This window comes from Protopterus annectens, chromosome 3.part0 (assembly GCF_019279795.1).
Source record: "Protopterus annectens isolate FY-2018-M chromosome 3.part0, PAN1.0, whole genome shotgun sequence".
In the NCBI taxonomy this organism is placed as follows: domain Eukaryota; kingdom Metazoa; phylum Chordata; order Ceratodontiformes; family Protopteridae; genus Protopterus; species Protopterus annectens.
In genome coordinates, this window is record NC_056731.1 from 1,843,976,588 (window position 1) to 1,843,994,566 (window position 17,979).

General features: G+C 37.4%; 1 protein-coding gene across 1 annotated transcript in view; it reads right to left on the reverse strand.

The window, feature by feature from the left end:
- The window catches only part of LOC122797207 (titin homolog), a 329,727-nt gene that overhangs the window by 37,895 nt on the left and 273,853 nt on the right, over positions 1–17,979 (reverse strand). The window contains exon 10 of the mRNA XM_044066036.1: positions 16,009–16,051. Coding sequence (XP_043921971.1) covers positions 16,009–16,051 — 43 coding nt within the window. The remainder of the gene's footprint in view (positions 1–16,008; positions 16,052–17,979) is intronic.

The following is a 17,979-nucleotide window of genomic DNA, read 5'->3' on the forward strand; positions in this document are numbered from 1 at the left end:
CAGGTTATAGGGCATTCCTATGTTCCCGTATTAATATGACTGCCTTATTTTTGCATATTCTTTTACAAGTTGTCAAGAATCCGGGCTTTGGCAAAAGGCCTTTTTCTCAGTTTGGGATTTCAGGTGAACATAGAGAAATCTTCTCTCATTCAATCTCACAGGAGAATGTTTACGGGATATATGCCTAATGATGGCTTTTCTTCCTCAGGACACAGTAGAATGTTACAAGGAATCGTTTCTGATATTTTCCAACCAGGCTCTGGCTTCTGCCAGGGAATATCTCACAACTGTAGGTTTCATTGCCTCTACAATTCTCATGTTTCCTTTGGCTAGACTTCACATGAGTAAAATTCAATGGTTCATTAAAATCAGTTTAGCCCTAACACCAGCACCCCCTATCATTTCAATTCCTAGTGCTGGAGTTTGTAAAAAGGGAACTACTCTTGTAGGTGAATCAGTTGTCTCTCAACCCAGGTTTCTCCTTTTCCCTTCCAGCCCCTACTCAGTACATAACCACAGATGTCTCAGACTTTGCTTGAGGAGCTGTATCCAAGGGGAATACGAAGGGTCTCTGGAACAAGCAGGATAGATTAAACCACATAAATGTCAAAGAAATGGTGGCTCTAATAAATGCTCTCAAATCCCTGAATCATCTTTGGATTTCAGGCCCCATATTAGTAATCACAGACAATACCGCAGTGATGTGATACATAAACAAAAATGGGAGTACCAAATCCGAGACACTTTGCAGACTACATACGGTAGCCTGGGATGTAGCAACTCAGCGCAATCTGACCCTTCAGGCTACTTACTTTCCATCAGAGAAGAACACCATTGCAGACAAACTGAGCAGGACCAGGACAGATACTCATGAATAGAAGTTGCACCAAAAGAGCTTCCAGGAATTGATCCAGCTGTGGGAAACACCTCAAGTAGATATATTGCCTCCTTTTAGTTAAAGACATTCTGCTCCAAGACTCATTTAAAAAAAGTCTGGAAGACAGATGCCTTTCCCTTCCCATGGAAGGGGATGTTTCTGTATGCTTTTCTACCCTTTCCAGTGAAAACTGGAGTTCTTCTAAACACCCAGAAGGACTCTCCAAAGACGATACTGGTAAGTCCCTTTTTGGACCAGGTAACTGTGGTGGTTGTCCCTTCCCCTCAAACTGGCCAACAGTAATTACCACAAGCCTCCTCAAAGGATGAACTTACCCACTCAGGACTAGGATTCTTTGATACACCCCAACCTTCAATTCCTTCAACTCATGGCCTGAATGATAGAATTTTAATACCTTTTAGGCACCTGTTTTTTGAGGGTGTGCAACAGGTATTAAAGGAGGTTAAGAAAAATACTACAAAATCATCTTTTATTAATTTTCATGCAAATTCAAAGAAACTCTGTTAAAAACAGATCACAATTACTCTCATTTACATTAAAAATTGCCACTTAACATCAGTATTTAGCCCTCTAGGTTTCAAAGTATTGATGTTTAATATAATTCTAGATTCCAACAGATTCAAATCAATTAATGTCCACTGCACACTAAATCTAAGCTCTGGTATTCATCTCCTGTATTTTAAATTACTGCAACAGTGATCCAATGATGAACATAGTACAGTTGCATAAGTAAACTTACCAAAACAACAGATGTTCAAATAGATCACTGTTGCTATAGGTACACCTCCTCCACCCCCCTTCTTTTTACTGTGTTTCATGTCCGGGTGATAATAATTTTCAACTCCCTTTCTCCTAGTAGATATATGGCAGGCAGGGCTCTAGCCTCCTTTACTCTCATGGTTTCAAAGTACTCAGTTTTAATATAATTCTAGATTAAAACAGAGTCATTGCTTTAGTTTATCTATGCCACACAAAACTGTATATGTACCAAATCTACAATAATTCATAGCCCCATTATGTACTTAGTTTGTATACACAGTCAAAACATTTTACAAATTCTTCAGTTTGATGTCCAAAAATGTTCTTGTATCAAAATCTTTACTTTCATTCTTGTCTGGCCACAATGTACCATAGTGGTGGTAAACAAGTGCAAAAAACTTCCATAAACCAAACAGCCTTCTGATAATTACAATACGTAATGCTCAAACCTTTACCATTAATTATAACTTTTTTTTCTGTAAATGTATTTATACACATTATATGCCATAAGCTTTCCTTTTACCTCACTAGAAATTTGGACAAGGTTTTGAGGACAGTGATTTACAAATACTAAGTGTTCTACTATACAACAAACAAGATATTTGGCATGAAATTTTCAGGTTTTCTCTGCATGCTTTGTCTTCCAACTCTACCACTTTTTGAAACAGCTCTTCTTGTGTATTCACCTTGTACTCAGCCAAACTTTTCTTCATTTCACCATCAGATTTTTGCAGTTTTAGTAGTTTTTCTGAATAGACAGTTAAAGTTTCTTCCATTTCCATCCCTTTTGTTATCTGACTTTATATACGCCTTCAACTTCTTATTTATTCAAACACCTTTGAGTGCAAATGATTTATTTTTCCTCTAAATTTCTGGAAGCTATCTCTTGTACCAAAGTTGAAACTTGAACTGCATTTTGCTGAGCAGCTCCAAGATTTTTCCTAGCCAAATTTGTTTTTCATCCTGGCTGATTTTCTCTTACTTTCTCCAAATCTTTTCTTTGCTGATATCCAGGCAGTATAAATATTAGCCAGTATCTGAATGTTAACCAAGTGACAGCTTTTACTGGCCTTTTTGCAGTTTTTCAGTTTTCAAACCGGGAGAGCTCTAATCAATCTGATGATCAGTGTGCAGCCATCTTGGGCATCCCTTGTGTGATAAAAGCCTTAACTCTCCACAGATGTACCCAGATTTTTCTTTACAGTTTTGTACTCATGACATGCTTATGCTCTGTTTCATTCTGAGAAATCTCTACTGTTGTAAATCTTGTGTGCATGGCCTGCAAAGCTGTGTTATTATGAAATAAACTAAAAACTAATGTCTTTTGGCTTTTTCCGGTTAGGGGTCACCACAGCAGAACTCCAGTCCGTTAATGATTGGCAGTGGATTTTTACAGTGCCGAGGTGCCAGCCCAATGCCCAACCTTCAAAGAGGGCACACCCATTCATACATGCACCTACCTGCATGTCTTTAAATGTCACTCGACTGTGGGAGGGACATGCAGACTCCACACAGAAGGTGCTCCAGCCGAGAATCGAACCGGAGACCCTCTTGCTGTGATGCGACAACGCTAACTACTGCACCACCGCTGCCTCAAGTATAATGGTTTCTTTCTCCTGACAACATCCTATTTCTGATTCTAAAATCCCATCCTCAGCCTCAGCAATAAGTGTTAAGTTCATGGGCTGCAGCAGTAGTTACATCAGACTTGCCCCTTTCTTGGAATCAACAATTGTTGTCTTTGTTGATGTCCCAGCCATTGTCTGCCATATTAAACTGCCCACATTTCAGTCAAAGTCAGAATCCTTTCTATCATTTTTGATCCCTTTATTTTCCTTGGTTACATGGCAAGAAAATAGCACAAAATTATGACTGTGGTGTTCCCTCAAAGGTGAACCAAAATGCTTCTTCTCTTTTCCTGTCACTCTGTGCATCAATGTACTTTAAAGCTCACAACCATATTATGAGTCATGTAAAGAACTCTACTCCTGTTTGGTCCCAAAACTGTTTACTAACATATCTATCCCATGCCATTTTAAATGCAGTAAGACTGTGAGAGTGGCTAGCATCAGTAGGGACCTTGTTCTATGACTTGCCATCCTTTGTATGAGAATAATTCTGTATTAAGCTTATATTATAACCTTTACTGTTAAAGCATAAATTGTTACTAGTCTCTCTGGCATGACTCACTAACTTCAGTCCTAAGGTATATCTTAGCCTTTTATCTTTTGAAATCTTCTCTTAATATTCTGTAATGTAGAGTGAAGTTTTAGTTCAACCAATCTATAAGATTTTTCCTTCAGTGGGCATATTTGTGCATGCAATACTTCTGTACTTTACTCCATCTATAAACATTTTCCTTCAGTGGGCTTATCTTTTTGTATAATATTTCTGTACCTTTTCCATCCTGTGTTTGCCTTAGTTAAAATATAAAATACTAAGCCATTTTCTAGTATTTGTTCTACCATAATCTTGTAGAAGGTTGCAAGGATATTTGAACTTTTGATGTTATTACCCTAAATATAGATAAGTAACATTTCCTTACAAACACATTTATATGCAAAATGTGTCTGCCTACAGTAATGTAGACCTTTATATTAAGTCATTTTTGATAATATTTTCCCATTTATTGTGTAATGGTACTGATTGTTAGTAACCCCAATATGTGCATTGGTATATCTGTTTGTATAAAAACTTATATTGTTATCCTTTGCCCATGTATACAACTTATCCATATAAACTTGAACATATTATATTCATTAATTGATGAAATAATACATTTCTGTTTTTGTTTTTGTATTGCCAGCAAATTTCTGCATCCAACATTTTTCCTCAGTTGGCATATTCTTCATAAAAATGTTAAACAAAACTCAATTTTACTGACCTTATTCATTCCCTTACATAAATACATTACATTTTCCTTTCTTATCCTTTCTGTGTATTATGTATCCCTATCTTAATGACTGAGACAATATCTGGATCTTCCTCGTGAACAGGAAGCTTTTTATATAGACTTCGGACATCTTCAGGTACTGCACTAAGTGTAGGAACAATTTTATGCATTTTAGCCTCATATTATTCTTTTTTCTTGTATATGACAGGTTTTCCTTCATCTTATCTAATCCTTAGATGTTTTTACCCTTGCGGTTTATTCTACAAAAGTCTCAGTTTTGTGGTGATAACAGTATAAATTCTTTATGATTTCCTGAAGTTAAATGTACAGTCATCTTGCAATTCACAGTAACACTCTCACCACAGTCAGTTTAAATGTTTTTTATAGAAGCAATTCAACCTGTTTTCTGAATGCAAATTTCTGTTCTGTAGAAGGAGATGCCATTATGCCACAACATATCTGCATTTTTTGATGATCTTCAATGAATCCAGATCTTTAATATATACATCAGTTCCCCAGTCATACAATAAAAAATGTCTGCCAATGGATTTCAAAAGGTACAACTGTTTATAAGAACACTTAGCATAACATTATATCATTGCAAGGTCAGTGTAATAGTAAATCAAAGCATTTAGGCTTTGCCTACCTTGCAAGTCTTCATTTACAAACACTAAGTTCATCAGGCGTATGTCAGACCCCATGAAAGTCTAAGCTGGTGTTGAGCCTGCATTCCCTTGAAAACTGGCTAGTGCATGAAGCTTCCACATAAAGTCAACATTGCTAGGCACTTTCTTCAGTTCACTAAGTCCCATGATGCTTTCACAGGGACTTAGGAAGATAGTAAACTACTGCCCATTATACATCAAAATATTAAAAACAAAAAAATGTAGTAATAAAATAAAAGAAAGTAAGAAAACAATATACACTTACAAAACAGGGTGAGTTAGAATGACCTCTCCTAAAAGATCTACTGCTGTGGTAATTATTTTATTATCTTCACTGACGAGGGTCACTGAAACTGTAAATCACAACATTTGGGTAGATTCCCAAGCAGTATCTGGATACCTATGTAAAGTGGAAAACTACAGGCTCCCTAAAACACTGCCAAGGTAAAACCTTTCCTGAATGTGGACTTTGCTTCCAGTTTGTAACATTTTGTGAAGATGTGAACATCAGATGATATGTCAGCTTCTAAAATGTCCTATTTGGATACAGGACATACTTATTCTTTTGGGAAAACTTGGCTAGACTTAGAAAGCCCCACCCACTGCATTGTCAGCCTAGTAAAAATCTGTGAATCTATGTCTTCAGCAGAAATATGGTTAAACAGGCTGTCTATGTGATCTCTTAGTGTGCCTTGGAAAGGTTTATTATATTATCATAACAAAAGTAAAACAGCTGTCCAGTCATTTAGAAAGACTGTGCTTATTGACTGGTAGGTATTTCTTAACCTTTATGAAAGATGTAAAAAGCGTACTGCCCTTTCTGAGGATTCCTTCAAGTATAGCATTTAAACAGGCTCTGAATCTCTTACAGGTACAAGCAGTATTCATCATCATTTTGAGAGTGTGTATACAAGAGAGGCAGCTGAATGGAAAAAAACTACACAGACTATCTTTGGCATGAAAGCTGGATAACTGATATTCTCTTACTGTGGAGCACAAAACAAGGTGGTTCACACATAAGACCTTGCAAGTGCAAACTCTTTTACCAGAAGTAACAGCAATCAAAAAAAAGTGTCTTCCCATGTGATATATTTAAATCTTCTGCACTTTCTTGTTCAAAGGCAGGTAAAGTTAATTTTCACAATGGAAAGTTCAAATACAGAGTAAGAAAGATATGTCTCCTTGGAGGTCTTAAATGAAGAACTCACTTAAAGAAGGGCTTGGTAGAAGAACAAGCTGCTGTCAGTGGAAGAGCTGGAAGACATTCCCAGATTACAGAAATGTGGGCCTTAACTAATGAAGACACAAAAGTAGAAGTAAATTAAATTGTTTAAAATGTCTACGAGCCCAGATATAGGACCTCAACTGACGGATGCACAAAGTTAAAAACAAATTAATTGTTTAAAGTTCTAGGCACCTATACATGGGGCCTTGACTGATGGATACACAAAATTAAAAACAAATTATTTACAGCTGTAGGCACCATAACTAGGGCCTTGACTGATGAAAACACAAACGTAGAAACAATTAAATTGTTTCAAAGTTTTAGGCGCCCAGATATGGGACCTTGATTGATAGATATACAAAATTAAAAAAAATGCTCAAAATGTCTAGGAGCCTAGATATGGGTAAATGTAGTAGATCTAGGCTTTGTAAAATTGGAAACATCTATCTTCAACTTTTGTATGTAAGACTACCTTGTACTGGGCCTTACAGATTCCTTTAAAATACATATTGTGCCAAACATCAGTTGCTATTAGAAATTAAAATTCAGTCATCCTTTTTGAAAAGTTTGCTTATTTAGATTTGTTATCTCTGGTGTAGTACTGATCCAAACAGACCATGTTTAGGTCAACCTGGTGGTACAATAAAACAAGTAGTAAATATACTAACAGAAATTAAATACGAAATGACAGTAATACACAGCGATATAAACATAGCAAAAGAAAGAGAACTGAACACAGTATGGCATTACACATAAAGTACTTACAATACTATTTGCATGGGGTATGGATCAAAGAGAGGAACAAGATGGAAAGAAGGTATGTAAGAAATGTGTGTAGGACACACAAGGCAAGTGAGTGAAGATCATGAAATTATAAAGGTAGAAAGAGGTACTAGGATGCAAAAAAAAAAAAAACAGACGTAAGTAAGGAATATGAGGTTAGTAACAGTGATTATGGCAGAGATTAGAGGTGATGTGTAGAAACTGTTCGGTATATTCCATTTTTATGGAAGCATGAACATTTCTCTTCATCTTGATGAGGTTCTTGGATTTGAGAATGGAATGTATGACTGGATTTCCATTCTTGATCTTTGGAATGATTTCCAGAATTGGGGGATTATGTGCAGAAACTGTTCCCAGGGCAGTAAAGTTCTAGAAGTCTACAGAACTGGACCTTGAATGGGGAATAGTTCTAAGTTTATATAGTAAGGTTTTAATAGTTAAATGATAAGACAAGTAATGTGAATGAAATACAGATTTTAAGCATTAGAGAGCAAAGTAATGATTTAGCATACTGCTGAAGTATGTGCCATTTACTTTGAGAAGGGTGTGGCAATGGTGTTCTGCCTTGGGAGATAAGCTAACAAATCCACATATTTGGCTGGTGGTGGTTTGAACAGTGGTTAGATTCTTTGGAGAGGCTGTAGCAATGCCTGAGAGACTGTCTCCTCATTGCGCTAGTATTCCTCATTTACTAATAGCTATTCTAAATTCAGGCTGAAGAAAATATCACATGTTAATAGCATTGAAAAGTAATTAGTTAATTTTTGTTCTTGTTTCAGCAATGTGGAGCTGAAAGTTTAGAAGCTGGTCTAGCCAGAGTTCAAGATATCTACAGCATACGGTGGTCTCTAGTGGAATCAGTTTGTATTAATTTTTCATTTTTTATATTCAGAATTTTATGGCTGTAATGTAGTACTTTGCTCTCTTGTTGGGACAGTGTAGACTTTTGGTGGAATGTGAAGGGCTAGCTGCCCTTGTGATTTCTGAACTAATTCAATTTCATAATTATGCTAAATTTATGTGCAGCACCCACCTATCTGTGTTTATCTGTTGCTAAGCAGGAAGAGGACAATGAAACTTTCACCTTAGGGGTACTGGGGAAATGATAAAGCAAGAACAGTCATTTTGAAGACCTGTGGATATCTCCACTATCCTGATGCACCTGAGTTATAGTTAGATGCACCTCTTTGAAGTCCTTCTGTTAAAGAAAGCACTGAGAATGAGTTCTTTCTCTGTAAAATAATTTCCGATTTGTACTGAAATTATTTTGAGACTAAGATATGGGAGGCATACAAGTCTTTGAATAACAACTCTATATTGCCCTTTCATTTTAATTTAACAATAATGCAGACTAATGTCTGACCAAACAAAGTTTTTGAGTCAAAGGGACATTCAAAAGTCATGTTCTAAACAACTGCTATAATACATTATTTTGGCGCCAACTAATCTTCTCAAAACCATGCAAGATGGCTGCTCTTGCTGCAGCATTTATAGCATTATATGCACATTTTACTGTATTCACACATATCTTGGCTACTATACACCAAATTTTCTATTCCATGAGCAACACTAGTGTCAGGAAAAGACTACATTTTCTTGAATTTACCCTGGAATGGAATTCTGATACAAAGCCATGAAAGCTGGACAGTTTAATGATCTAACCCACAATGTACTAGATACAAAACTGATTTCCAAATTTGCAAAGTAACTCATTACCTATAGCAGTGGAAAGGATGCCAGAGGAAGACTCTTCCCACTTTGCTTAAATGTCAACATAGAAACAGTTGCAGGATCAGCCTTATGAACATTATATAAATCCAGGCTATCTAAAGATTTGTACAATGTGTCAGGCATTTTGGTTGCTGGAGGTTGTAACTGTGAATGCTGACTATCGGCTCTTAAAACATTTCTAAACGTGTAAAATGGGAAGATCTGCTCACTTAGTCTCTTCTTCAGATCTCCATGCTTTTTTCCCTCTGGGGATGAGGGATACAGACAGGCCAACAAAAAGAAAATTCTCTCATCAAATTGAATGTTTCCATTAACAAAATACATTCAATTGGACAATCTAAAAACTAGGAAGAAGACTCTTCCTTAGTAGAATGTTGACAGAAAGGAAAATAAACTGCCTCGTATATAAATCCTACTCTTCAATATAGAAATACAGAAATATACTGAAGGTGTTCTTTTTCTTTTCCTCTTAACTTCTTAGAAGTTTCAAAGATACCTGCAAAGGCATCTTTGTATTCTATTTAAAGACCGAATTTGGTCCAATGATTATAATGATGTAGGTCTCTGTTATTTCATTGTAGTTTCCTGTACCAACATGATACATTCCCCTGAAATATTTTAGTCATTTATACTCAAAAAAGACAACAGTAAGACAGGAAATTAATTGAAGGAAGTTACAGAGAGCCTATCTTGTGAATACACTCCAGGAATGTTATGCTAATCCTCCTTAGAATCTCTTTGATCTGAAATTATCAATTGTGATATCAATATAACTACCAGAAAAGAAATTGCTAAGGATTTTTGAAAGCACTGAGGTAAGTAAGGGTCTACTTCAAGTGCATAAGTCCTGGCTGCTCAGAGATGACAGAATCACAACAGGGAACTTGAGTATTTTGTAGTTCTCATTAGCTGCCACTCACACTCACACCTGACTAGGTGCATCAGCCATGTGGAGAGTGAGAGACAGAGAAGGGCTGCTGCCTGAACAAATTAAAAATTTAAGTAAGGTACTTGCAGCAGCCATGGGAGTGGGGGTATGGGGAGTGTGGGAGGCAGCAGGACTTTAGCATTTAGGTTACTGGGTGATTAGGGGATTTAGGATTAAGATTATGAAGCAAGGTTTGGGATTAACATTTAGGAGTGGTCAGGGACATTTGGTGTTGGCAGCAATTGGAGAGTTTAGGGTTAAGGTGGAATTAGAGAATTTAGGGTTAGACAGCTATCAGAACGCTTAGGTTTAGCAAGCAATGGGGGATCTATGTTTAGGAAATCAGAGAATTTATAGTTAGGGTTCAGAAGGGAACATAGGTTTACAGAGTGATAAAAAATTTAGGTTTATGGAGGGATAAAAGAATTTAGGTTTAGGAAGCAATAACTGAGTTTAGGATTAGGAAATGAGAAGGTAACCATTTGAAATCTCAGGACCTGCTACAGTGAGTCCTGAAATGCGGAGACTGAATGGCCAAAAGCTCAGACTTGTATATACTAAGATGCCATTTCTGAGAATATTTTCTTTTCTCCAAGGTATGATGATCTTGGAGTTGATATGTACAAGTTAGGTGGGTGGGTGGAGCTTGGCCCCCATGTGGGCTTTTCGAGTGCCTACATTTTAATAGGGATCTGAATGAGAGAGAGGTTTAAAGTTAGGGTTAGGGAGTGAGGTTTAAGGTTATGGTTAGACACATGTTGTCATTTTAGAGTTTCAGTTAGGGCACCCAGAGGGTTATGTAGCTTACTATGATTGAGTCAGTGGGATGTTAGGCACTTGCGATGTCAAGCAGGTGGCAGCAAACAAATCAGCCATGGGCTAATAGCATGTGAGCACTTGTAGTAGACCTGAGCTTTAATGCTTTAGAAAACAACTTCATATCCTTGGTTTGGGGGAGTAATTTGAACTGTGGCACCCTCATTTGGATACAGAGTGAAGCAGCTAGATTAATGTTTCTTTATCTCTCATTTCTTTATTTCATGCCCACCCTTGTACTGACCTTCTCCAGCTTATCCTTCTTCTCCTATTTGCTGTCAGATTCTCTAGAAATCATTCTTTAACAATCAGCACATAGCCTCTAGACCCCCCTCACATAACCTCTAGAAACATACTAACTAATATAGAACCCTCCTAATAAACATCCATCATAAATAGGGTTAGGTTGCATGGCTATGTTTATTTATTTATTTACTTTCACATTTGTTGACTGGTTAGTCCTACTGGCAGAAAACCCTTTTTCAGTGGAGGAGAAAATCTCCAGTTACTCAAATATTACAGTATACACGTTAGTAAAAAAGTGGAATATAATAAAGTTAGATTATGAGCACGAACAGATAGAAATTTAGACAGACTATTTTCTATAGTACATACAGTACAGGTGAATAGAACAAAAATACTACATACAACAATAGTAAGCGACAATGTTCTTCAGTGTAAAGGTGAGCACAAACAAAATACTATACACAAAGTAGTAAGCAACAATGTTCTACAATGAGAGAACAGACTCCCAAGCAATAAAGAAAGTGGGGGAGCAGCTACAGTTTAGTCTGTAAAGGATATGGAGGTAGTTGGTAGACAGATGAGTAGGGGGTTTAGGTGGGATCATAGCATGAGCAAGAACATAAGTTTAGCAAGTGGGATTTTAGCTCTTTTTGAAGAAGTGTTGGCAATGGAGCGTATGTATGGGGGTAAGTTGTTCCAAATGTTAGCTAATGAGTGGCTATGTAAGAGTCTGCCAATGCTTTTCTTTGGCATGCACTCCTATATAAGGTTCTGTTGTGAGCTTCTTAAACCTCAGTTTGGAGTACAGTAGGATATCAGGGAGGAGACAGCAGGACAAGAGGTAGGGTAGTTAAGAATGGAATGAGTTAGGTACAGCTGAGGTAGAAGGACTTGATGGTGGAACTCTAGCCACTGGAGGCCTTTCAGAGATAGACAGTGGTGAGATCGATGGGCATATTAGCAGCAAATCTAGCAACTTTGTTGTATGTGAGCTCCAGTTTAGATATGAGGTTGGATTGAAGGTTAGTGAGGATAGAGGCAGCATAGAATAGAGTGGGGAGTAGGAAACCCTGAGCAGGGGTAGGTTTGGATTTCCCTGACAGGAATTTTTTTGTCTCTATACAGAAACCTTGGTGGTTGTTAGTCTAGTATATACCTTTGAACCTATGAAAATACAGTGGATATAAAAAGTTTACACACATGCCTGTTAGAATGCCAGTTTTTTGTGATATAAAAAATGAGACCACAATAAATAATTTCAAAACTTTTCCCACCTTTAATGTGACCTATAACCTGTACAATTCAATTGAAAAACAAGCAAATCTGTTAGGGGAAAAATATAAAAAATTAAAAACGTACAATAAGCTGGTTGCGTAATTCTGCACACCCTTAAACTAATACTTTGTTGAAGCCCCTTTTGATTTAATTACAGCATTCAGTCTTCTTGGGTATACACCTCCCATCAATTAAAGAGACTCTGATTAACCCCAAATAAAGTTCAGCTGTCCTAGTAGGATTTTCCTGACATTTACTCTGTTGTCTGCTACAGCAAAAGCCATGGTTCTCAGAAAGCTTACAAAGCATCAAAGGGATGACATTGTTGAAAGGTATCAGTCAGGAGAAGGGTACAAAAAAAACTAAACATTTCTACAGCATTGGCTATACCGTGGAACACAGTGAAGACAATCATCAAAAAGTGGAGAAAATATGGAACAGCAGTGACATTGCAAAGAATTGGATGTCCCTCCAAATTTGATGAAAAGACAAGACAAAAACTGGTCAGGAAGGCTGCCAAGAGACCTACATCAACACTGAAGAAGCTGCAGGAATTTCTGGCAAGTACTGGTTGTGTAGTGCATGTGACAACAATCTCCTGTATTCTCCATATGTCTGGACTATGGGGTATGGTTGCAAGACAGAAGCATTTTCTTACATAGAAAAACATCTAGGACCGGCTAAAATTTGCAAAACAATACATCAAGACTCCCAAAAGCATGTGGGAAAATGGTTATAGTCTGATGAGACCAAGGTTGAACTTTTTGACCACAATTCCAAAAGGTATGTTTGGCACAAAAACAACACTTGCATCACCAAAAGGCAAAAGCAACACTTTGCATCAACAAAAGAACACCATCCCCATGGTGAAGTATGGTGGTGGCAGTATCATGCTTTAGGGTTGCTTTTCTTCAGCTGGAACTGGGGCTTTAGTCAAGGTGGAGGGAATTATGAACAGTTCTAAATATCAGTCACTTTTGACCCAAAACCTTCAGGAGTCTGCTAGAAAGCTGAAGATGAAGAGGAATTTCACCTTTCAACACGACAATGACCCCAAGCATGCATCCAAATCAACAAAAGAATGGCTTCACCAGAAGAAAATTAAAGTATCTGAATGGCCGAGCCAGAGCCCAGACCTAAATCCAATAGAAAATCTGTGGGGTGACCTGAAGAGGACTGTGCACAAGAGATGCCCTCGCAATCTGAAAGATTTGGAGTGCTTTTGCAAGGAAGAGTGGGCAAATATTGCCAAGTCAAGATGTGCCATTCTGGTAGACTCCTACCCAAGAAGACTGACTGCTGTAATTAAATCAAAAGGTGCTTCAACAAAGTATTAGTTTAAGGGTGTGCACACATGCAACCAGCTTATTGTATGTTTTTTATTTTTTATATTTTTCCCCTAACAGATTTGTTTGTTTTTCAATTGAATTGTACAGGTTATAGGTCACATTAAAGGTGGGAAAAGTTTTGAAATGATTTATTGTGGTGTCATTTTTTTATATAACAAAAACCTGGCATTTTAACAGGGGTGTGTACACTTTTTATATCTACTGTATATACACAAATTTAACATAGTTATGACAGAAAATGGAGTATATCTCACTACATAGTTTCATAGGTTAGTACTAAGCTAACTGCCCTTGCGAGCCATTTTAAGCCTAGCCAATTATCCCTTGTGAGACTCAAACCATGCACCTTGTGTTTGTAAGACAAACACCTTAACCATTGTAAGACAAACACCTTAACCATTTGGCCACCCTCCCAACCCAGCCAGAAGAAAGTACTTTAATAGTGTTTTGCCTGAAGTTATGTAATGAAAAATAACAGTAAAAAAAACATGAGGTATCAGACAGCATAAATTAATCCTGCATTAATATAAGACATGAAACACTCAAAGAAACAAGAACTTAAGAAGTCCTTAGCAATGCTGACTTTATATGGAGGCCTTGCACAGCAACAAAGGTATGACAGAATGTGGGCATGATGACATTACTGAGCTTCATAGGGATTCAAGTACAGCTGATGTGATTTATGGCAAAGAATGAAGACATAAAAGGAGGGTAAACCCCACATTTTATGATTCACTGTCACAGTGACCCTCCCAAAGAAGACATCACCATTTCCACATACCAGCAGCATTTTTTGAGACAGCAGCTATGTGTGTCCCAACTGCCTATGGCATCTGAAAAACAAGAAATGCATAATGTGCAAGCTTCATATCCTTTACAAAAACGTCATTAATAGCTAAAATGGGAATTGTATTGACTTCCTTTCTCACATCTGATAATATCAAGATCGTGAGAGTACTGTTCCTGCTCCTGGTAGGTAACCGATTTCTATTTCATACCCTCTCTCCTAACTGAAGATAAGATGTGATGGATGACTTTTCTGTGTGAAATCTGTACATGTGATACCGCATTACTTGGACATAGGAGCTCCAGTAGAATGGTCAGCTGATAATCAACAGCAAGATCACTTCTTCGGCATAATTTATTTATTTACTTTAAGTATGTTATACCTACTTGGCACAAATCTCTATTTCTACAAGTAAACAATACTTAGTTGCTCAGAAATGCACAATACGCAAGTGGAAGTTGGAGGACTCTTACTTAAGCCTATAAGATGTAGATTGCTAATACTGAATCTTGCTACCCGTAAGGCTATAGTATCACTCCACTAAATTAATTGCTTGGACAGTATCTCTTGTTTTTGGTTAGAGCTAACGAGTTCATTTAACTATTGCATTTAGATTTAGATTTCTTTGCTTCTTTTTCTTTTCTTGTACTCTTCCTCCCACTCTTCTACAACTGTGTATCCTAACAATCCCCTTTTTATTACTTTTCCTTCTTTGACAACTGCTACTTGTCATATTTGCCTAGTCACCTAGTCTATGCTGAATCTATAATCACTATAGTTCAAATATTGTTTGTACTCCGAAAGGGTCTGTTACAATCTTTTGTATGTTTTCCTTTCACTACATATGCTTTGGGAACTTTCCTCCCTGAGTCTCTGCTAAAACGGGGTCTTGCAGGATCCAGTCAGAGCCTCCCGATAACTAAAAGCAAATAAATTACATTATCTGGCCACAAAACAATTAAAGTTTCCAGAAATAAAAATAATGAAGAAGCATACATGTTCAGTGTTCTTCTTTGGCTGTTGTTTGCTAACACTGGTGTGTTTCTCAGGAACTTTCATGTCCTCTGCACATCAAAAGAATATATGTGCCTATGTTTATGGTAGACCTGTGTGAGAGTTCTATTAACTGATTATGAGTCTGCTGCTTATATGTCCTATAAATAGTTGTACTTTACTTTCACCGCACCCCCCCCCCCACACACACACACACTGTAAAGGAAGCAATACTTCTTCAGATATGACCAGCAGACTGTTGTTTTTAACTACTTGCAAGTGGTATTAACTCATCAAAAAAAAAAAAAAAACTGAAAAACTTTTTTATTGATTTATTTTGTCATTTTCTTCCTTCTATGTATTTTTCTAATAGCCTTCAGTCAAAACAAAACACCATACAGAGGGCCTTATCTGCACATTTGTTCTGTTTTCTTAGTAAACTAGTAATGCATTCCCTTATTAATTTTGACTGGCCATGTAGCAGTTGTGTTAGTATTACTGAGTTTTTTCATCACTGTGAGCTGCTTCTTGAAACTCAATTAACTAGAAGCACATACAAAATAACATGGTTAAGCACACAGGCACATGCCTTGTTAACGATGTAAGACATGCTGCACATAGCTAGCAGACTAAAGTGAATGAGTTGAAAACAGCACTTACATGATGACGGTTTTCTTAGGCGCTTTTGTTTCCTGTTCAGTGACTACAGAAGAAACATGACGAAAAGCATGAAGTTAGCAAAACATAAACGCTGAGACTACTAAGCAAAACAAGAAGAAGAAATACCCTGTAGTTAACTGTGTTCATAAGCAGCTGGCCTTAGGAAATCACTTAACCCCTTCTGAAAATATTGAATAATGCCTTCATATATTAAGAATTCACTTAAAGGAATACAAACGGCAGAAGAAAGTATTTGCCCAAGATGTACCCTTCCAGATGGGAAAAAAGGCTTATTAAAAACAATACTGCAGTACACAGCCACCTGCAAACGCACAGCAATTATAAGCAGCAATGAGGCCAAAATCATAACATTAAATATCTTTCATACACTAGATTATATCAATATTTTTTCTCTGCATACCAGGCTGATCTGTGTATTAAAACAGTATATTATTTTAATCTCATTCAGACTTAACAAATATGACACATCATTCATTGCATAAATCATTGTTCTGCATACAACATGCCTGAGTTTGCAAGGTTAACACACACAAAAACAGAAACATCAAAGGCAGCCTTGATCCTGAGCAACCAATGGACTTTCTCTTTGCCTGCATACAGAATAACTGTTGTCTGCCTCATGCATTCTTGAATGTTTCTGACTCCACTATCCAATCAGAAAGACTGGTTAATCTGTTTAAAATGTACTGTATAAAAAAAGTACTTCTTATGTTAACAAAGGCCTCTCCTCATCTTTTAATCTCCTTTTAAACTTGTACATATCTCAGTATAAAGAATAGCACATTGTTATTTTAAGGACTCCCTTTAGACACCTGATGAAAGAGCTGCTCTCCTTTGAATTATTTACCCTCAAATTCCGAAGTGTCTTTTCATCATTTTTCACCCCACTGTGGTTATCATTTCTAAATGAGATGCTTTATTTTAGCTGTAAAGAAGCAATCACTTTTTTCCCAGAGTTCATAGGTTCATAGGTGTGTAACAGGCTAACGACCATTAGGGCCTTTTTAAGCCTAGCAATGCATCCTAAATCTCTGACGAGTTCTGGTACCCTTGATAAGTGTGAGCATGGGCTTGAAAGATGAACCATTTAAAATCAGGGGCCTGAGAGATGAACCATTTACAGGCTGCGTGTGTCCATTACAGATATTAGTGCCACACCACGGATGAACTTCCATCCAGTTGTCCGAGTTACACTTGAATTGGGTTAGAGACAAACTCTGCTTCACATGAATGGGGAGCCTGTTCCACAGAAGTGGTAGTTTCTGGGATACATACCTGTCTCTCCAGCAGGTCCTATTATACAAAGGCAAGTTTAGTTTTTAGAACAGGTAATTTTGGTGCTGTTTGTTTTGCAGATATGCAAGAGGTTCATCAGGGTGATGTCTGACTGTATGCCAGACACAGATCTCCACTCAACAGCCTGTAGGAGACAGAATACAGGGATAGGACTCTCAGGTGGTCTGCACAGGACATGTTACTTACACCCTATATTCTTTAAGTGAGGAACCTCTGTGGACGTTCCAGTTGTTGGCTATTTCTGGTTAGGTACATACTTCTACTGTGTTACTACTAAAGTCAATGAAGGGAAAAGTTTTGGTAATGGACCTAGCAATACCTCTCAGGCAGCCTTATTTTGTCCCATTAATACTGAGACATTGTTTCCTACTTGCCAGCCAGTCTGTTATTATGCCCTCTGCACTGGGACTCAAGCTTCAGCTTGTTAAGGTATTTATCATCATGCAGTGTGGTATACTGCCAGATGTTAAAGTTTAGGCAGACAACCCTCCAAAATCCCTTCCTGATCTGTAACATTAGCAAATAAAAGAAATCTGGCACATTCACATGATGTGGATTTCCTGTTTGGAACTGTATTTGGGATGAATATGTGCTACACTGGCCTCAGGTCATTCTTAAAGACCCAGTCTGAGTTTGCAGTACACTGTCTAGAAG